The 22516-nt window shown below is 45.3% G+C and overlaps 1 protein-coding gene across 9 annotated transcripts in view; it reads right to left on the bottom strand.

The window, feature by feature from the left end:
• LOC137340520 (trinucleotide repeat-containing gene 6A protein-like) overlaps positions 1-22516 on the bottom strand; it is a 113155-nt gene that overhangs the window by 26139 nt on the left and 64500 nt on the right. For all 9 annotated transcript variants that reach the window (XM_068003018.1, XM_068003023.1, XM_068003020.1 and 6 more), the window contains one exon: positions 6161-9106. In XM_068003018.1, coding sequence (XP_067859119.1) covers positions 6161-9106 — 2946 coding nt within the window. The remainder of the gene's footprint in view (positions 1-6160; positions 9107-22516) is intronic.

Here is a 22516-nt window from a genome sequence, read left to right as displayed (position 1 = left end):
AGGAGTGAAGGCCATGGTCAGGGACACGTGCTGATGATCAAGATGATTAGGCTGGTTAGTCATGGGCTGCACAGCTACGTGTGAGCTTTAGGCATGCAGAAAGCAGACTGTACTGGGTCAATGTGTTGTAGAGTGATGAGGTGGTGTGGACAATTGGACCTGCATGTTGAATGGAGAGTGTTCTGAATTTTTTTTATATAACTTGGACAGAATCATCTGAAGGTCAGTTTTTACTGTGACATGAACTCATTTCCCCAGTTGAGAGCTCAATGCTCTGGGCACTACAAATGTAAGGATGCCAGTTTTAATACACCTTAAAAATGGAAAAAACAAAGTCACTTTCTAAATGAGAACACTCCATGAATACATGCTTCTGGATTCTTAATACAAGTAACTGCATTTATGTTGCACCAACAATGTAGCAAATGTCCCTAGGGGCTTCACTGCAAAGTGGAGACCAAGTGAGCAAAGAGGTTTTTTTAAAAAAAAACGTTTATCTCTGCTCATCTAAAACCGAAGATGGAGGAGTTTAGAGCTCTGCACAAATGGTGAAACGGGGTTGGGGGGGGGGTGTGTGTGCGTGTGCGCGCACATAGGACTGTAGGGCATGTTGGTACATACAACTGGAGGGGGTCGCAGAGATAGGATGAAGCAAGACCATGGAGGGACTTTTAATTCAGGACAAGGAGAGTGATTTCAATATTTTGGGGAATGGGGTGCTTTTGGAGACTGGTGAGAACAAATGACTAGTAATCGGGATTTGGTGCAGGCAACAGGGTTTTGGACAAGTTGGAATTTACGTAGGATGGTATTCAGGATACTGGTCAGGTGGGCACTAAAGAAAAAAAGAGCACTGGGAAAGTTGAGTCAGAAGATAACGAAAGTGTGGATAGTGCTGCAGACGTAGAAACTAATGGTCTTGGTGTATGGGATTTGAATCTCAGCATCAAACTGAATACATGTTTTACCATCCCATTAGAACAGTCTTTATGAATAAAACACCTCATAACTGTATGTTCTATGTTGAGCAATGAAAAATAGACTGTGTTCACTGGAGCAGGGAAGGCTAAGAATATCGGAACAGGAGCAGGCCATTTGGTCCTTGAGCCTGTTCCGCCATTCAGTGAGATCATGGCTGATCTGTGACCTAACTCCATATACCCACCTTAGCCCCCTATCCCTTAATATCTTTGGTTAACAAAAATCTATCAATCTGAGATTTAAAATTAACAATTGAGTTAGCATCAACTGCTATTTGCAGAAGAGAGTTCCAACTTCTACCACCCTTTGTGTGTAGAAGTGTTTCCTAACTTCACTCCTGAAAGTCCTGGCCCTAATTTTTAGGCTATGTCCCTTAGTCCTAGACTCCCCAACCAGCAGAAATAGTTTCTCTATCCACCCTGTCAGTTCCCCTTAATATCTTGAAAACTTCGATCAACTCGCCCTTTCATCTTCTAAATTCCAGGGAATACAACCAGAGTTTGTGTAATCTCTCCTCGTAATTTAACCCTTGGAGTCCAGGTATCATTCTAGTAAATCTACACTGCACTTCCTCCAATACCAATATATCCTTCCTAAGGTGCAGTGCTCAGAACTGAATACAGTACTCCAGGTGTGGTCTAACCAGGGCTTTGTATAGTTGTAGCATAACTTCTACCTCATTGTATTCTAGTCCTCTAGATATGAAGGCCAGCATTCCATTAGCCCTTTCGATTATTTTCTGTACCTGTCCATAACATTTTAATGATTTATGTACATGGATCCCTGATTCTCTTTGGACTTCCACTGTTTTGAGCTTTTCACCATTGAGAAAGTACTCTGATCCATCCTTTTTAGGTCCAAAGTGGATGGCCTCACACTTCCCTACATTGCAATCCATTTGCCACAGTTCTGCCCATTCACTTAATCTATTAATATCTCTCTGTAATTTTATGCTTCCATCTACACTGCTTACAATGCTGCCTATCTTTGTGTCATTGGCAAACATGGATATGTGGCTCTCTATTCCATCATCTAAGTTAATAAATAGTGAATAGTTGAGGCCGCAACACAGATCCCTGTGGGACATAGAGGATCTAGTGGTTCAAAATTATGAAATAGTTTGAGAGTAAATAGTGATATTTCTGCCAGTGAATCGGTAACAAGGAGGCAAAAACTCAGGACCAGTAGTGGGTGCATAAAGGAGCAGGTTAGAAGAATTTAAAAAAAAATAAAGTGCTTTTAGAATATGGAATACTTTATCACATGGTTCAAGTTGATAGTGGCATTTATGAGGGAATTAGGTAAATATGAAGAAAAATTAGTGTATGGGAGAAAAAAACAGGGAAGTGGGATTGAAGTAGTTGGCTTGGATGGGTGAGCAAGTACCAGCACAGGCTTGATAGGCTGAATGACCTCTTATACTGAAAATCCCAGGAGTACAAAGCTGAAGGCAACACATATGGCCAATGACCCCCTTTAAGTACAAATGCCTCCATTAGTGTTCTGGAACATCTACATACTGCAGTGTTCCAGTTCCATACTGCACATGACAGGCGCAGCTAAAAATGGCAAGAGTAACGAGCATTGCGGGAGACTTTGTGCTTGCTCTACTTACCAGTATTTATCATAATCTGTACTGTACTCAACTCAAATCTTTTATGATTAATCTTCTACCCAGCCATTCTCAGCCACACTGAGTGCGATGAGTAATGATTACTTGATCAATTTGACACCATGACAGCAGCATTACCTGTGACATCTAATCCTCAAATATTTCCGGTTTAAAAATCAAGGTTACACACTGAAAAGCTTGATGCTTTTCACGCTAAAGTCAATCATACAAAAGGAAAAACAGCAAAGTTACAAGTTATGCTGCCTCCCTCAGGATGTAATAAAGATGCCTGGTTTTCTGTTTATAGCATGAGCGGACTGCATTTTGCCATGTGTGAGAAGATGCATCAATTACACTAATCATCACAAACTTTCTCTTTCACTGTTGATTCAGGTTACTATAGCTGAACAGCAACAACATAGCTGCACTGTTTCCCCTCACTGGTTAGAGTAGTAGAACCTCCAGTAAGGGCACAGGACAGAGTGCAGCTTTCCCTGTCCACGGTCCTTAGGACATTCCTATGAAACTGTTTACATTATACAATTAAATCAAAAAATGAATGCACCAACTGAGCTTGACCAAGTAACCAAAAGACTTGGCATTTAGAGCTTTGGATAAACATCACTCACAGTATTATCTTAGTGAACCCAAGATTCAGCCTCTCCACATCCACCATGTCGCGCTTTCAGCAGAAACTGTTCATGGGGCACAACGGATAACCTGCAAATCTTATGTGCTGCTGTTCTATTCATACTTGCCCATGATTAGGTCCTAACCACAACCATCAGCCTTCAACATACGACGTTACCACTATACCACATCAACTAGAAACACTTCACAAATGACACCATCTGTCCATGGTCTGACGTTCACTCATTACCAATGGTTGCACTACATTCTGTACCTGCCTCTTAACCTTTGGTTAACTAAATTAGACATCCCACCAGCAGTCCTGAAGCATAAAACAGAACGGGTGGCTGAGAGATGCCAGTAACTGTACAGGTATGTCTGAGTTACAGTAGTTCATACTTAAGTCAAATAATAGGACACAAATCCTTTTTAAAAAAAATATAGCTCCCATAATATCCTGATCGTTCAATTTTTTTTTATTCATTCATGGGATGTGGGCATCGTTGGCAAGGCCAGCATTTATTGCCCATCCCTAATTGCCCTCGAGAAGGTGGTGGTGAGCCGCCTTCTTGAGCCGCTGCAGTCCGTGTGGTGAAGGTTCTCCCACAGTGCTGTTAGGTAGGGAGTTCCAGGATTTTGACCCAATGACGATGAAGGAACAGCGATTTCCAAGTCAGGATGGTATGCGACTTGGATGGGAACGTGCAGGTGGTGTTGTTCCCATGTGCCTGCTGCCCTTGTCATTCTAGGTGTTCGAGGTCACGTGTCCCATTTTGTAGATGGTACACAATGCAGCCACTGTGCACTGATGGTGGAGCGAGTGGATGTTTAAGGGGGTGGATGGGGTGCCAATCAAGCGGGCTGCTTTGTCCTGGATGGTGTCGAGCTTCTTGAATGTTGTTGGAGCTGCACTCATCCAGGCAAGTGGAGAGTATTCCATCACACTCCTGACTTGTGCCTTGTAGATGGTGGAAAGGGAGTCAGGTGAGTCACTTGCCACAGAATAGCCAGCCTCTGACCTGCTCTTGTAGCCACAGTATTTATGTGGCTGGTCCAGTTAAGTTTCTGGTCAATGGTGACCCCCAGGATATTGATGGTGGGGGATTTGGCGATGGTAATGCCGTTGAATGTCAAGGGGAGGTGGTTAGACCCTCTCTTGTTGGAGATGGTCATTGCCTGGCACGAATGTTACTTGCCACTTATCAGCCCAAGCGTGAATGCTGTCCAGGTCTTGCTGCATGCGGGCACGGACTGCTTCATTATCTGAGGGGTTGCGAGTGGAACTGAACACTGTGCAATCTTCAGCGAACGTCCCCATTTCTGACCTTATGATGGAGGGAAGATCATTGATTAAGCAGCTGAAGATGGTTGGGCCGAGGACATTGCCCTGAGGAACTCCTGCAGCAATGTCCTGGGGCTGAGACGATTGGCCTCCAATAACCACTACCATCTTCCTTTGTGCTAGGTCTGACTCCAGCCACTGGAGCGTTTTCCCCCTGATTCCCATTGACTTCAATTTTACTAGGGCACCTAGATGCCACACTCAGACAAATGCTGTCTTGATGTCAAGGGCAGTCACTCTCTCCTCAATTCTGGATTTCAGCTCTTTTGTCCATGTTTGGACCAAGGCTGTAAAAAGGTCTGGAGCCGAGTGGTCCTGATGGAACCTAAACTGAGCATCGGTGAGCAGGTTATTGGTGAGTAAGTGCCGCTTGATAGCACTGTCAATGACACCTTCCATCACTTTGCTGATGGGGCAGTAATTGGCCCAATCGGATTTGTCCTGCTTTTAGTGGGAGGGACATACCTGGGCAATTTTCCACTTTGTCAGATAGATGCCGGTGTTGTAGCTGTACTGGAACAGCTTGGCTGGAGGCACGGCTAGTTCTGGAGCACAAGTCTTCAGCACTATAGCCGGGATGTTGTCAGGGCCCATAGCCTTTGCTGTCACTGGCATTTAATGTTACAGTATGCGGGTCTCCCTCCATTAGCTGAGCTCAGCAGTATAAACAACCCATTTGAGGAACCCACTGCATTGTAGGCTCACAAAAACGCTGATCTGTGCATGAACCAGATTAAGGAAACTGTTTCAGAAAAGTGAATGCATCGAGCTGATTCCCTGTGTTTCTGCTAAAACCAGAGTGGAGTTCAGGGCTACTGACATGTGATTCCAAGATTATAAGGGGAGACAGTGAGATCACTCGTCCTCGGCAGGGACTAAAAAGAGGCAACACAACAGTGCCAATTGAATTGGACAGCCTGTTTGGGTGAATAAATCTACCCAATTTAACATTGACAAAATGATTTGCAGGTATGAAATTAAACAAACAATCATCTTCCTTCCCTCCACCAGAAAAACATCCAGCATCGTGGGTCAGTCTATAAGTTTTTCTAGCATTTAACAACTAAACAGTCCAGCCTGCTAGCCAATATCTATCGACTAGTGAATGACGCCTTCACCATCGCCTCTGCTGCCCTCTTCAAGGCATCATTCTTGTACAATATTACAGGCTGACAAATTAGACACACAGTGCGCGCCAATGAAAATTAAACTGCTTTTCCGACGTCTAGAATTAAACAGTCGTTACTATCCAAAGTACTAAAAAGCCTACCTACACACTCCCATAAAACACTTACTGCTCGAAGGTAAAAACGACCAAAAATGTCAAAATCCATGTGAAATAATTGGACAGGAAGAATCCACCCAGGTTACAAATGTACACCCGTCACCTCTGAACACCGTCTGGCAGTACAATTCGAGGGTGTACACAGGAGTTTATAAACAAACACGTACAAAACAGGTACACAGAGCTGCATCTGAATACACAGTTTCTAACTAGCTGACATGTCTGAATATACAAAAAACAGCCGAACCTCAAATTTCACCCTTTTGTCTCAAACTTCTGAAGCTGTAATCCACGCTGATAAACAACTTACCAGAGCCGCTGTTCTCTTTGTTTGGCATGGCACTTGACGGTGGCATTTGCTGTGGCAGCTGTGGTGGGGCCTGCTGCGGTGTCGTTGTGGGCTGGACCTGTGCTGGCTGCTCAGAGCTGCTGCCGCTGCTCTGCACGTTTTTGTTCCACATGTTCACACTCTTGTAGTTGTACTTGCTCGGGTCCCCCCAGGCGGCGGTGCCATCGTCGATTTCCATTTTACGGCGAATAGATTCCGGAGAAGGCTCCTCCCAGCCCGTAGGTTCCTCCTCTTTTGATGGAGCCGGCATCGGGCCATTGAGCCAGCCTGGGCCGGAAGGTTTATTTGCAGGAGGTGCCGCTCCCCAAGAACTGTTACTGTCCTGTGGCTTGTTCCAATCTGCAGAGTTACTCGGCTTGGCGGGCTCCCCCCAGCCCTGGGGCTGAGCAGGCTTGGCGGGCTCCCCCCAGCCCTGGGGCTGAGCAGGCTTGGCGGGCTCCCCCCAGCCCTGGGGCTGAGCAGGCTTGGCGGGCTCCCCCCAGCCCTGGGGCTGAGCAGGCTTGGCGGGCTCCCCCCAGCCCTGGGGCTGAGCAGGCTTGGCGGGCTCCCCCCAGCCCTGGGGCTGAGCAGGCTTGGCGGGCTCCCCCCAGCCCTGGGGCTGAGCAGGCTTGGCGGGCTCCCCCCAGCCCTGGGGCTGAGCAGGCTTGGCGGGCTCCCCCCAGCCTGCAGTATTATTGGGGTTGGAATTGTTGCTACTTGCCCATGTGCTACGGCCTGTGCCCGGTCTCCCAGGTTCACTCCAGCCAGACACAGATCTATCGCTGTCATTATCCCAACCGCCTGAGCTTGTCTTCTGTGGTTCCCCCCACTGGCCACCCCTCGAATTCTCACCCCATCCATCAGCTCCAGACATTACCCAACCCTGGTTTGATTTCTGTCCATCAACCCATCCCTGTTTGACCTTTTGTGCATCATTCCACGCAGTTGACTTCTCTTCTTTGTTTCCTCCCCACATTTGATTGCTCTTTACCATTCCCGTAGCAGCAGAATTATCCTCCCACCCCCCTTCGCTGCTTGAGCCTTTGGTGTCTCCCCAACCCGTGTTGCAAGAGACTGTAGCAGGCTTTGGATCCCCCCACCCAGATACTGATGAGGTATCATTACTGTTTGGGCCAGGCCCATCCCCCCATCCCCCTGAGTTTGAAGTCTGGGAAACACGACCTCCCCAGGCCTCTGTTCCATTGTCAGTTTTTCTCTCACTCTTCGCTGAAGGTTCAATATCCCAGGCAGTGTTCTGTTTGATTGGAGTCTGTCCCCAGCCAGTATTGGAAAGGACACGTGGGTCCAAGTCAGTTCTACTCAGAATACTTTGGACATTTCCCTGTTTGTCAGGTTTCCTTTTCTCACCACGTCTGCTATTGCCATCACCACTTCCCACACTCATTCTATCATGGCGACTCCCGGTGCTCTCTGTGCTCCCCTCACTGTCCACAGTACCTGAAGTTGAAGTTGGAGTTTTGACCCATATATTGTTTTGTTCACTCGGCTGAGATGTAGTAGAATTCTGACCACAAAGAGCATCGTCTAGACTTTTCCATCCATTTGTTCCCTTCCTATTACCACTTCCATTTAGACCATTATTGGAATGCTGATTGTTAGGCAGTTTGTTCCATTCCCCATTTGAGACATTAGTGCCAGTGTTTGCATTTGGTGCTGGGTTCCCCCAGACTCTTCGAGTCCCTCCGGAGCCTATACTGTTCCCTGTTCCCCAAGCCATATTGTGGGAGTTGACCACACCAGATTCCCATGCGACTCCCCCTCTATTGCTTCCCCCATTACTTTTGTAAGAAGTACTTCCAGATCCATTAATAGTGGATTGTGCTAGAGTTGCATTCACAGTGTCACCACTAGCTTGCCCCAAATTACTGCTTGAGCCTGGACATTTTTCTCCAGAGTAGTTAGTGCCAGATGTACCCCAAGTCGTACCATAAGACCCACTGTTCATTCCCTCACTAATTCCTCCATTGCCAAGCTGAGAAACAGAAGTGCCATTTGTAATTGAAGAGGCCTGAAGCTGAGATGGGTTTACTGTGCTCATTCCTAAGGGTACACCCCAGGCCCCAGGCCCTGTAAGTTTAGGCAGTTCATTTGTCTGCATCGAACTAGTAGAGTTTGGTAAGCTAGAGGTCAAAGGGTTAGTAGTGTTATTTGGTCCATTCATTTCAGTGTTAAGGTTTTGAGGTTGTCCACTGAATGAAACCTTCCTTGTACCATTAACTTCTGCATCAGAATTCTCCTGAAGTCCTCCCCACGAACCATGAGCTGATAGTCCCATGTTAACACTCTGATTATTCAGCATTTGACCTACAGTGCTACGTTGAACATTGGTGCCAGAATTGCCACCTGGCACAGGTCCTTGCACAGTATTTCCATCATTTTCCAACACGGGCCAGACACCTAGGTTGGCATTTGGATTCAAACCATTTGGATTCAGGGATCCACTTGATGTGGAACCTATGCTGCCCCAAGCATTCAGTTTACCATGGTCACTTTCTGGTTTGCCATCCATATTTTCTGCAGAACCCTGACATGTGCTTGACAAAGAGCCTCGAGACCCTCCCCAAGGCCCATTAATACTTCCATTTCCTACATTATTGCTGACATTTCCAACCACAAACTGGCTCGAAGAACCATTTCCATTGCCCGTTCGGTTCCCATCGCCATCACCAACTGTGCTCCCCGAAGCCATGATATTGAGGTTCTTCTCTGACCCAGAGCTTGAAGCAGAGTCAACGTCCATGCATTCTGAAGCTAACTCTGGGTCACTGCCAGTGATTGAAGGCCAGGCTTCTTTGTCGGACCCGTCTACAATAACTTTATCCCAATTTGTAGTAGAGTCACTGTTGGTAGAGACAGGTCCCCAGTGAGAATTTTCATAATGCGATCCCAAACCACTATGGTTTAAATCTGTAAAAACACAAACAGGAATCTCAGGTTTACATTTGGTTCACTCAGCAACAGCACAGAACCAAGTTATCAATGGGTTCAATCATTCAAACATATTTATATTCTCACTGAATTCCACTGTTTTCTAATTCAGTTGTTGGGGCAGTATCAAACAATTTCAGGTCCCCTGCTTGACAATGGTGCAAACCTCAGACTGAGTGCAGCCACCATACCATGCAAATATCTACATCTAGTGGCAGGCTTGTGCGGCAGAAACTTTCCTAATGGTAAAAAAAACAACCATTTTGCCTGAAAAAAGACTTTTGTACAGATTCTTGGGTTGCACTTGGAAGAAAAAAAAGTGAACCCATAGTGCATCCAACCCAAAGGAAAATGATCCTTCCTGTTCGGCCCAAAAAATTGGTCTTAAAAGGGTACTTTCTACTGAATTGCTATATATTATTACAGGATGAGGCAACAGTCAGCTGAATGGAGTACCCCCCACCACCCCACCTTCCAACTCATGAGCCACTGGAGCAATATCGAAGAGCAGCAATAGCACAGAAGTTCTATATAAAAAAATCCTACTCTGGGCTACCTCTAATCAACATAAGGTTAATAAGGGAATTACAGCAGCAAATGTACAAACATGTCCTTTTATAAAGCAAATGGAATACTGAATTATATTGCTCGATCAGTTGAGTACACTTTGGAAAAGGTCACACTAAAACTGTACAAGTGTCCGAGTCACACTGCACCTCAATTACTATTCAGTTTTGATCACTAAGATACAAAGGAAATATTCAAGCCATGGAGCAGGTACAGAGAAAAGCCACCAGGCTGAACACTGGTATCAAAGGACTTGAGTTATGAGCAATGGCTGGAGAAACTTGGGCTGTGTAATCTTGAAATTTATATAAGTTTACTAGGAATTATATGGGACAGATAAAGGTCAATGTGAAGCACTTCTTCAGGGAATGAGAAGACCCTACAACAAGGGACATTGGTCTTAAATTGTCTTTGCACCAGATTTAATCAATGTCATTTCTCAACACAAAGTGATGAAAACAAAGTGGTCTTCAGATAGAGTAATGGCAGTGAAAACCTTTGTCCAAGATAGTTAGATGAGGAAGGGGAAAGGGAATTGTAGCTCGCTCACTTAACAAGGATGAATATAGATGGGTCAATTGGCCTCTCTTATCTGTATTTATTCTATAACCTTGTGAAAACACAGGTGGACTTCCCATGACGCTACTTGCACACAAACTGGGACAGGTAGCTGCTAACCCAGTGTGTCCCATTAAGGCTGCTGTGAGAAAATTTGCTGCTGACAAGTTCAGTTTGTAAACAGCTGGGGACAATTTGAGGGCAATTGTAATTGCTTGTAAATTTCAGTCTGCAGGTCAATGGTTGGTTTTCTTTCTCTTTCTAAAAGATTGTTTTGCAAATGTGATTAATGAACGCAGGCTTGGCAAGACAAATAAAAATTGGGGACCATTTGCGTTTCCGACACCCGCCATCCATAGGCTGCCAGTTTGACACTGAATTATGGACAGTTTGAGTTATGCACGCACAGTTCCCACTAACTGGGTTGACACTGCCCAATAATAGGATCCTTACAGGCAGAGAGGCGGCGGTCATCCCACCAGGAGGCGGTCTGGCTGGCCCTTTTTAAAAGGACAGTGGTCAATACTGAACTGTGACCAGTACACACATTGCAAGGTACAATAATATCTCAAGTATTTGTATCTATGGCACCTCTACCAGAAAGAAAGACATCAAGTTTGATAACATGATTAGCATGAAAGTATGCCAGGCACTGACCTGGCAGCTTTGTAACCACATGAGATTCAAACCCAGGTCATACAGATGAAATGTCTAACCCACTAGCCCCAATGCAAATTTCATTTAGCATAAAGTTTCAGTGCTGCATCAGTTTCAGATAGCCTCAATAGAATTTACTTAATTCTTGGACTGCTGAGTTAGTAGATCTGTCCCAGGCCATAGACGAGGCCAGTAAAACTGGTCTTAATTGTCTCAGGCTAAGGGAGAGCTGGGGGGAGGAAGAGAGAAAATAAAGTAAATCAGGGTATCAGTCCCCTGACCAGTAATCAGCATTGGAAAATGTATGCGTGCAGGCAGGTACCAGCTCCATTGTGATTGGCTCCGCATGCTCAAATGGTCCACTAGCATTCACTGACTAGGCTTACATGTGAAAATCGGCCACCTGAGCACTGTTGGAACCATGGCTCAGCAATAGTCAACAACTTCAGAAGCAGGGAAAAACGTGGGGAGAGTAAAATCGCACCCTCTCAGGGAGGGAGCAAAAATGTGCACAGCACAGCATGTTTGGATGAAAGGTGTGCATGAGTTCTCAAATCAGTACAAGGGTTAAATTTATGGAAAAACCATACACCGAGTAAAAAACTGAATTAACAGTTTGTGGAAAGCGAACTTTTACTTGGTACAAGGTGGCACACTTGAAATCATCTTTCCGATCACTCCCTCCTTATGCAATGCAAGTAATTGCTAACAAGCCAGGTGTTTTGCATTCCTGATTTTGAACTTGTTGCTGTTCCCTCTCCTCTGTGGCAAAGGTACCATCTCTAGCCAGTACACACTAATCAAAACCATCTGCTGGTCATTAAACAAATTACTGAACATGTGTATCACACTGTGTGTAGGTGTGGAGAATCTCACAATTTCACGCTGTATCCTTGTCCAAGTATCTGATTAAGCATCTAACTGATGAATGTCTGTCCAACACCAGATGTCTGTCAGCAACGTATAGACTAGTCATTAAAGTCAGACAGCTACTGAAAAATCAACTTATCTACCCCCTTTTGAATTTTATGAAGTTTAACCAGCAAAGCAGCTTTCTGTAACGTTAGCCTACAAGATACTCAGCTGATCTTTTAATACCACTATGGCCAGCCATTCATACTAAGAAGAGGTTGCCAGTAATGCCAACGGTGCAGCCCCTTCTGACAATGAAAGTGCATGTGTAGAATATTAAAGAAAACATGCCTTCGATAGGATGCATTCGGCAGGACACATGATCCAGCTGTTGCCATTCTGCAGATATGTAAAGGAGGAATCATCAGAATATATCCCCATATGCTTAGCTGACAATACATGGACATCCACAAGAGATTAAAGCACAAATTCGCTTCTAGAAACACCTTGCTCTTAGATCCTGTTCCCCCCTGACAGCAATGCTGAATTAAAGCTCATTTCTCCCTCAGCTGGACTGTACGGCTTCAAGTTGCGCTACAACATGGCTGCCAAAGCCTCTCCTGGAGCTGATTTTGTCCCTCTGCCAAGGTTAGTCTCAGCAGTCTCTCGTGCCACACGCAAAACAAAAATCATGCTCTACTCAAGCAGCAACATTTTAAAACCTAAATCTTAGTTTAACAGTAATACCGAACGATTAACAAGGCACAGCTAATATCATGCAGTCTAGCGCTGTCCTTGTGACAATTTGGCAAATCCCTTTTTACTGGGAGGTGAACAGCAGCTCCTGCCATCAGTGCACATTAGTCAATATTGAAATGCAGCCAACAGAAGCACAGCAACAGCCACAGTAACAGAGCAATACTGCGCAAGCTTTGCTGCAAACATTCAAGAAATGGCTGCCGGGGAGAATGCAGCCAGAAACCAAATCACACAAACACACGGCCCCAGCATCACAGAGCTCCAGACAGGGTGGGGACGATGCACCTTCTCGTCTCCAAAAAAAAACCATTGTTACACTGGTATCTTAAGTTGGGTCATTTTTTTTGGTTTGAAAAACCACAAGAAAAAATAGCTATTAATGTTTGTTGAATTAGTTTGCATAATCAGAGCAGAGCAGAAATGTCCAGTGACAATGCTTCGCGTTTTTATTGTTTTCATGCAAGTGGGCTGAGAGCAGTGTGGAAATTGGCTACCAAGGAGAAATCAAGGACAATTGAGGCTGTTTGTCTGCCATGAGATTAAGTGAAGCAAGCTGCCTGTGAGTTGCTAGGGTAGTGTTCCTATCACACAGGCTGTAGTCAAGTGTAACGCGAGACCCAATGAGTGCATTGCTATATATATATATATATATATATATATATAGCAAGGCACTCTGTAAAACTAATATTTAATACAAACCTTATTAGCTGTTTTGTGCTTAATACAGTGTATAGCCCAGTAAAAACACAATCACAACTGGAGTTTATCAAAATACTGTCAACATGCTGAAAGTTTTTTAGGATTACATAAATGCCAATCATTTCAAACAGATAGCACAAGTGAACCAAAGAAACCAACGAAAGTCATGGAGCGCAGTTAACCTAGTTACTGAAGTCACCCAGCAACTTGGACAGCCTGTTTCTATTTGAAAAGCTGTTCAATGCTCACCAATTAACACTTTCTTCTCAGCTCATCGAAATTTTATCACAAAGTGGCCACTGGCCCACTGAGCACAAGCTTGTTCTCTCTCTAATCCTATTTCCATGTTCTTTCCCAAACCCTTTAATATTTTTCCTGTACAAGTATTTACCGAATTCCTTCTTAAATGCTGTCATTGATTCCGTTTCATTAGCTCCTCGTAATGGGTTCTGTATTCTAATCATTTGTGTGAAATACTTTGTTTAAACTGCCAATTTTTCTATGAAGCTACTGTTTATTCAACAGGGTTAAGGTTACACACTGTGCAAGTGTACAGTACATTCAATGGGGTAATGGTTAATTGCAGTGTAACTCTAGAGTTCCTGTTTATTCAGCAGGGTAATGGCCATTCACTGCAGGAGGAGTGTCGCAACATAACCTGCAACACCTCTACCATTCACCAGGGATACCATCTTCCAGCCATCTCAATGGGTGGTTTAGATTTCAATACCCAATCATTTTTTTTGTAATTACAAGCTTCTGATTGTAAAGCCTTCTTGCATTAAAAATCTTCAAATTCTGCAAAATATTATCAAAATTTTCAAACAGCTCAGCATCTCAATTGTCTCTAGGTACAAGTTGCTACTTTAGGGACATTGTAAAACATCCCAATTGCTCCCCCCCCTTTTCACCCCAAGAAAAATACACAAAGATGGACTGTACCTTTGAAACAGTTTTCAAAAATGTACTATGTAACTCTACAGAAGGACCTTGTAGTTCGCAGAATCCAATCTGCTCACAGAAGACAGAACATATGTAGGGTATCTTTCAGCATTAAATACACAACTTTGAAAGAACTGTAATAACTGTTCTGTGCATTCTGATGGGGCTGAATTGTGGATATTCACTGATGATTGCAGTTTTTCAGTTCCATTCGCAACCCCTCAGATGATGAAGCAGTCCTTGCCCGCATGCAGCAAGATCTGAACAATATTCAGACTTGGGCTAATAAGTGGCAAGTAATATTCATGCCAGACAAGGGCCAGGCAATAACCATCTCCAACAAGAGAGAGTCTAACCACTTCCCCATGACATTCAATGGCATTACCATCATCGAATCCCCCACCAACGTCCTGGGGGTCACCTTTGACCAGAAACTTAACTGGACCAGCCACATAAATACTGTGGCTACAAGAGCAAGTCAGAGACTGGGTATTCCGCAGTCAGTGACTCACCTGACTCCCAAAGCCTTTCCACCATCTACAAGGCACAAGTCAGGAGTGTGATGGAATACTCTCCACTTGCCTGGATGAGTGCAGCTAGAACAATACTCAAGAAGCTCGACACCATCCAGGACAAAGCAGCCCACTTGATTGGCACCCCATCCACCAAGTTAAACATTCACTCTCTCCACCACCGGCACACAGTGGCAGCAGTGTGTACCATCTACAAGATGCACTGCAGCAACTCGCTAAGGCTTCTTCAACAGCACCTCCCAAACCCACGAGCTCTACCAGCTGGAAGGACAAGGGCAGCAGGCACATGGGAACACCACCACCTGCACTTTCTCCTCCAAGTTACACAACATCCTGACTTGGAAATATATCGCCGCTCCTTCTTCGTCACTGGGTCAAAATCCTGGAACTCCCTACCTAACAGCAGTGTGGGAGTACCTTCACCATATGGATTGCAGCGGTTCAAGTAGACACCTCACCACCATTTTCTCAAGGGCAATAAATGCCAGCGATGCCCACATCCCATGAATGAATAAAAAAGAAAAGTGCACAGAGTTTGATTTACCCGCTTCTGGGTATAAACCAGTTAACGTTGGATTTTGGTGCAGGAATGCTGCTGCCGGCCCCGAATAGGTTAATTATATGCAGAGTAAACAATAAGAATCAGAATGAATTGCTGGCAATCTCCAGCATCTCCATGGACACTAGTCAGGTTTTGCCTTGCCAAACATAATTTCTCTCGAAGCTGGATTAAGAAATCTGATACTGGGTTCCAGGATCTTTCGCTGCAGCAAGTGAGAGATTATCTTTTCTTCCTTCCAAGTTTAACTCCCAAACAGTGAACCCGCAAGACAGCACAGTACACACAGGAAATCAACTGGGGAAGGGGGTGGGGTCAACATAGTGGTTATGTTACGGTAGCATAGTGATTATGTTACTGGGCTAGTAATCCAGAGGCCTGGACTAAAATCCAGAGTCATGAGTTCAAATCCCGCCACGGCAGCTGGCGAATTTAAATTCAATTAATTAATTAAATTCAATTAATTAAAATAAAATCTGGAATTAAAATACTAGTATCAGTAATGATGGCCATGAAACTACCGGATTGTCGTAAAAACCCATCTGGTTTACTAATGTCCTTTAGGGAAGGAAGCCTGCCGCCCTTACCCGGTCTGGCCTATATGTGACTCCAGACCCACAGCAATGTGGTTGATTCTTAATTGCCCTCTGAAATGGCCGAGCAAGCCACTCAGTTGTAAAATCTCGCTACGAAAAGTCATAATAAGAATAAAACCGGACGGACCACCCGGCATCGGACCACTAGGCACCGGACACGACAACGGCAAAACACCAAGCCCAGTCGACCCTGCAAGGTCCTCCTTACTAACATCTGGGGACTTGTGCCAAAATTGGGAGAGCTGTCCCACAGACTAGTCAAGCAACAGCCTGACATAGCCATACTCACAGAATCATATCTTTCAGCCAACGTCCCAGACTCTTCCATCACCATCCCTGGGTATGTCCTGTCCCACCGGCAGGACTGACCCACCAGAGGTGGCGGTACAGTGATATACAGTCAGGAGGGAGTGGCCCTGGGAGTCCTCAACATAGACTCTGGACCCCATGAAATCTCATGGCATCAGGTCAAACATGGGCAAGGAAACCTCCTGCTGATTACCACCTACCGCCCTCCCTCAGCTGATGAATCAGTCCTCCTCCATGTTGAACACCACTTGGAGGAAGCACTGAGGGTAGCAAGGGCACAAAATGTACTCTGGGTGGGGGACTTCAATGTCCATCACCAAGAGTGGCTCGGTAGCACCACTACTGACCGAGCTGGCCGAGTCCTGAAGGACATAGCTGCTAGACTGGGCCTGCGGCAGGTGGTGAGCGAACCAACATGAGGGAAAAACTTACTTGACCTCGTCCTCACCAATCTACCTGTCGCAAATGCATCTGTCCATGACAGTATTGGTAGGAGTGACCACCGCACAGTCCTCGTGGAGATGAAATCCCGTCTTCGCACCGAGGACACCATCCAACGTGTTGTGTGGCACTACCACCGTGCTAAATGGGATAGATTCAGAACAGATCTAGCAGCTCAAAACTGGGCATCCATGAGCCGCTGTGGGCCATCAGCAGCAGCAGAATTGTATTGCAGCACAATCTGTAACCTCATGGCCCGGCATATTCCTCACTCTACCATTACCAACAAGCCAGGGGATCAACCCTGGTTCAATGAGGAGTGTAGAAGAGCATGCCAGGAGCAGCACCAGGCGTACCTAAAAATGAGGTGCCAACCTGGTGAAGCTACAACTCAGGACTACATGCATGCTAAACAGCAGAAGCAACATGCTATAGACAGAGCTAAGCGATTCCACAACCAACGGATCAGATCAAAGCTCTGCAGTCCTGCCACATCCAGTCGTGAATGGTGGTGGACAATTAAACAACTAACGGGAGGAGGAGGCTCTGCAAACATCCCCATTCTCAATGATGGCGGAGTCCAGCACGTGAGTGCAAAAGACAAGGCTGAAGCGTTTGCAACCATCTTCAGCCAGAAGTGCCGAGTGGATAATCCATCTCAGCCTCCTCCCGATATCCCCACCATCACGGAAGCCAGTCTTCGGCCAATTCGATTCACTCCACGTGATATCAAGAAACGGCTGAGTGCACTGGATATCCCGACAACATCCCAGCTGTAGTGCTGAAGACTTGTGCTCCAGAACTAGCTGCGCCTCTAGCCAAGCTGTTCCAGTACAGCTACAACACTGGCATCCACCCGACAATGTGGAAAATTGCCCAGGTATGTCCTGTCCACAAAAAGGACAAATCCAATCCGGCCAATTACCGCCCCATCAGTCTACTCTCGATCATCAGCAAAGTAATGGAAGGTGTCGTCGACAGTGCTATCAAGCGGCACTTACTCACCAATAACCTGCTCACCGATGCTCAGTTTGGGTTCCGCCAGGACCACTCGGCTCCAGACCTCATTACAGCGTTGGTCCAAACATGGACAAAAGAGCTGAATTCCAGAGGTGAGGTGAGAGTGACTGCCCTTGACATCAAGGCAGCATTTGACCGAGTGTGGCACCAAGGAGCCCCAGTAAAATTGAAGTCAATGGGAATCAGGGGGAAAACTCTCCAGTGGCTGGAGTCATACCTAGCACAAAGGAAGATGGTAGTAGTTGTTGGAGGCCAATCATCTCAGCCCCAGGGCATTGCTGCAGGAGTTCCTCAGGGCAGTGTCCTAGGCCCAACCATCTTCAGCTGCTTCATCAATGACCTTCCCTCCATCATAAGGTCAGAAATGGGGATGTTCGCTGATGACTGCACAGTGTTCAGTTCCATTCGCAACCCCTCAGATAATGAAGCAGTCCGAGCCCGCATGCAGCAAGACCTGGACAACATCCAGGCTTGGGCTCATAAGTGGCAAGTAACATTCGCGCCAGATAAGTGCCAGGCAATGACCATCTCCAACGAGAGAGAGTCTAACCACCTCCCCTTGACATTCAACGGCATTACCATCACCGAATCCCCCACCATCAACATCCTGGGGGTCACCATTGACCAGAAACTTAACTGGACCAGCCATATAAATACTATGGCTACAAGAGCAGGTCAGAGGCTGGGTATTCTGCGGCGAGTGACTCACCTCCTGACTCCCCAATGCCTTTCCACCATCTACAAGGCACAAGTCAGGAGTGTGATGGAATACTCTCCACTTGCTTGGATGAGTGCAGCTCCAACAACACTCAAGAAGCTCGACACCATCCAAGATAAAGCAGCCCGCTTGATTGGCACCCCATCCACCACCCTAAACATTCACTCCCTTCACCACCGGCGCACTGTGGCTGCAGTGTGCACCATCCACAGGATGCACTGCAGCAACTCGTCAAGGCTTCTTCGACAGCACCTCCCAAACCCGCGACCTCTACCACCTAGAAGGACAAGGGCAGCAGGCGCATGGGAACAACACCACCTGCACGTTCCCCTCCAAGTCACACACCATCCCGACTTGGAAATATATCGCCGTTCCTTCATTGTCGCTGTGTCAAAATCCTGGAACTCCCTTCCTAACAGCACTGTGGGAGAACCGTCACCACACGGACTGCAGCGGTTCAAGAAGGCGGCTCACCACCACCTTCTCGAGGGCAATTAGGGATGGGCAATAAATGCCGGCCTTGCCAGCGACGCCCACATCCCATGAACGAATAAAAAAAAAGAAAAAAAAACACAACTCAGTATCCCACTGAAAACTGAGAAAATACAGACTATGATTATAATGAAAGGATCTCAGAGTTTGCCACTTACTGATCATTGCACAATATGGCTGTATAAAAGCCTCCAATTCTCATCTTTACAGGACTCTGCTGGCTTGAATTATTGGGTTCCTTTATGTTGATGCTGGGTAGCGTTATAACTAACCAGGATGAGATTTCCTATTCATTGCATTTAAAGTTGCACATTCACAGCAGGCTTGTGAAAGACAATCCACACACCACAGCGAATTGAAAGTTGGAGCATTTCAACTGGATTCCACTTAGTATCCATGCTATTTTATCTCTTTCCTTGTCTTCCCCCCAACCACAAATACCACCATGCAAAACAATGTTGAAGGTTTCTGCACTTTGTGAATCTCTATGTATTTTGAAAAGGTGGTATTTTCCAAACTGCAATAACCCAGAGGCATCCAGACCAGTTTTAAGTCATCCTCCTCCTCCACCTCCTCCCTCCCCAACCCTCCGTTAATCTTGTGTAACTGTCCACAAGAAGGTCACTGGCAATATCTCGCCTGTGGATTTCTATGCCTCCCTTCTGGGAAGTGGCTGACCTCTGCTTGCCATCTGAGATCAGGAACCATGTGAGTAGGGAATGACGGCTGAAAACCCACACACTACTAGTCACTCACTAGAACTTCAAGTTCATCACGGTGCTGCCACAATTACAAATACTACAGAAGTTCAGGAAAAGGGGATAAAACTCCTGGAAGGAGGCCATCTGGTTTACTCCACAGTCAAGGAGAATGACTCAGTGGAGTAACTCTGAAGCTGTAGAACCTCCTTAAGTTGGCAAACACTGCATTCAATGTTCCTATTCAGTACTCTATACAGATACTCGAGATTTATATAATTTTGTTAAGAACTTTGCTGCCTTTTAGCGAGACGTTTGGTTTTTTTTTTCCTCATCATGGTGATAGGGTGGTTGCAGGGTGAGGATGCTCAGTGCATCGGCTGCATAGCTGAGCTTGTGTTGTTTGTCGAGCGGCTGCAGAAGGTTTATTGGTGGTTACTTGGGACAAATTCCCATGGCTTTAGCCATGTGCTAACACAAAATTGCTCTAATTCCATCCCCCCTGCCCCAAACCGTCAAAGCCTCACAGGAAAGTCAGATTAAGTACACTATCTATCCTGGAGATAATTATTACGGTGCAGTATTATTCAAGAAAAAACACATACACACGTTAGAATCATAGAAAGGTTACAACACGGAAGGCGGCCATTCGGCCCATCGAATCCGCGCCGGCTCTATATAAGAGCAATCCAGCCAGTCCTACTCCCTCGCCCTATCCCCGTAGCCCTACAAATTTTTTCCTTTCAAGTACTTATCCAGTTCCCTTTTGAAGATCACGATTGAATCTGCCTCCACCACCCCCTCGGCAGTGCATTCCAGTTCCTAACCACTCGCTGTATAAAAAAGTTTTTCCTCATGTCACCTTTGATTCCTTTGCCAATAACCTTAAATCTATGTCCTCTGGTTCTTGACCCTTCCACCAATATCTACTCTGTGTGGACCCTTCATGATTTTGAATACCTCTAACAAATCTCCTCACAACCTTCTCTGCTCCAAGGAGAACCACCCCAGTTTCTCCAGTCTATCCACGTAACTAAAGTCCCTTATCCCTGGAATCATTCTAGTAAATCTCTTCCGCACCCTTTCTAAGGCCTTCACATCTTTCCTAAAGTGCGGTGCCCAGAACTGGACACAATACTCCAGTTGTGGCCGAAGCAGTGTTTTATAAAGGTTCAACATAACTTCCTTGCTTTTGTACTCTATGTCTCTATTTAAAAAGCCCAGGATCCCGTATTTTTTTTAAAACCGCTTTCTCAACCTGCCCTGCCACTTTCAATGATTTGTGCACGTATACCCCCAGATCTCTGTTCCTGTTCCCCTTTTAGAATTGTACCCTCCAGTTTATATTGCCTCTCCTCCTTCTTCCTATCGAAATGTATCACTGCATTTTTCTGCATTAAATTTCATCTGCCATGTGTCTGCTGATGCCACCAGCCTGTCTATATCCTCTTGAAATCTATCACTATCCTCCTCACTGTTCACTACCCTTCCAAGTTTTGTGTCACATGCAATTTTTAAAATTGTGCCCTGGACACCCAAGTCCATGTCATTAATATATATCAAGCAAAGCAGTGGTCCTAATACCGAACCCTGGGGAACACCACGGTACACCTCCCTTCAGTCCGAAAAACCAATCACCACTACACTGTTTCCTGTCACTTAGTCAATTCTGTGTCCGTGTTGCTACTGCCCCCTTCATTCCATGGGCCGCAATCTTAATGACAAGCCTACCATGTGGCACTTTATCAAAAGCTTTTTGAAAGTCCATATACACATCAACTGCATTGCCCTCATCTACCCTCTGTTACCTCATCAAAAAACTCTCAGGTTCGTTAAACACAATTTGCCTTTAACAAATCCGTGCTGGCTTTCTCTACTCAATCCACACTCGTCCAATGACTGTTAATTCTGTCCCGGATTATCGTTTCTAAAAGTTTCCCCACCACCAAGGTTAAACTGACTGGCCTATAGTTGCTGGGTTTATCCTTACATCCTTTTTTGAACAAGGGTATGACATTTGCGTTACATAAATAGGATGAATAAATACAGTAAATAACATTCCCTCACAGTCTCTCTCAAGAACACTGCTGCACTGAGCAGGCTGACCATTGCTAATCTACTAAGTGAGCATCCAGACCACGTGTTGCTATGAAGCAGCACAACACATACTGGGCCATCAGGAAGTTCCACAAATGGTGTCATTTTAAATTGTTCAATGACTGGCATGTTCACACACACTGAAATCCCCTTTACAGGTGGGAATATTTGTTCTTGCAAAATCCACATGGATGTTTGCAAAACACTGAATATACTTACAGGAACCTCACTACAATACACCGGCTACATCCTCCCACACAGAGATTAATAGCCCCCTTCAACACAGAAATCAAAGCACTGACAAGAGGATAAATGAATACGCTTCAGAAAATTACAACATACTAATTCAATCAAGAGGTTGAGTATATGTCACTGGCAGAGTGAAGATCAAATAGGTTGTATTTGTATATCTGAACAAATGAGGTTGGACCGCTAATTTATAATTCTATGAAATTATCCACATAAGTTTTGTAACTATATGACTGTTCGATCCCTCTCTGCTTACTGATTGCTCCAGCAGTGACTCAATTACAGAATCAGAGGGAAGGAGTGACGACTGGAAATCTGGAAGTGCACAGGTTAATCGGAACCACGACCAGCGGATACTGCATGGTTCCAGCATTTTGCAGTTTTCTCTTAAATGGAGATTTCATCTAGTGAGAGAATGACGCAGGCTAAAGTTTTCCGAACAGTTCCCCCAGAAACAACCTGGAATTATGATTACAGAAAAACTATAAATTAATCTGCTTAAGGATTACATGGAAAAGGCTCATGATGAGTATTAAATGCCTTCCCAAAAATGGACACGAATCTTAAAGGTTTTTCAGGGTGGAAGTAAAATCAAAAACTAAATTCACTCCGATCACAGAAAGTTCATTGCACCTTTTCCAAA

Source organism: Heptranchias perlo, chromosome 22, assembly GCF_035084215.1.
Source record: "Heptranchias perlo isolate sHepPer1 chromosome 22, sHepPer1.hap1, whole genome shotgun sequence".
In the NCBI taxonomy this organism is placed as follows: domain Eukaryota; kingdom Metazoa; phylum Chordata; class Chondrichthyes; order Hexanchiformes; family Hexanchidae; genus Heptranchias; species Heptranchias perlo.
The sequence above is the reverse complement of the archived record's forward strand: the minus strand, read 5'-3'. Positions and strand labels throughout refer to the sequence as shown.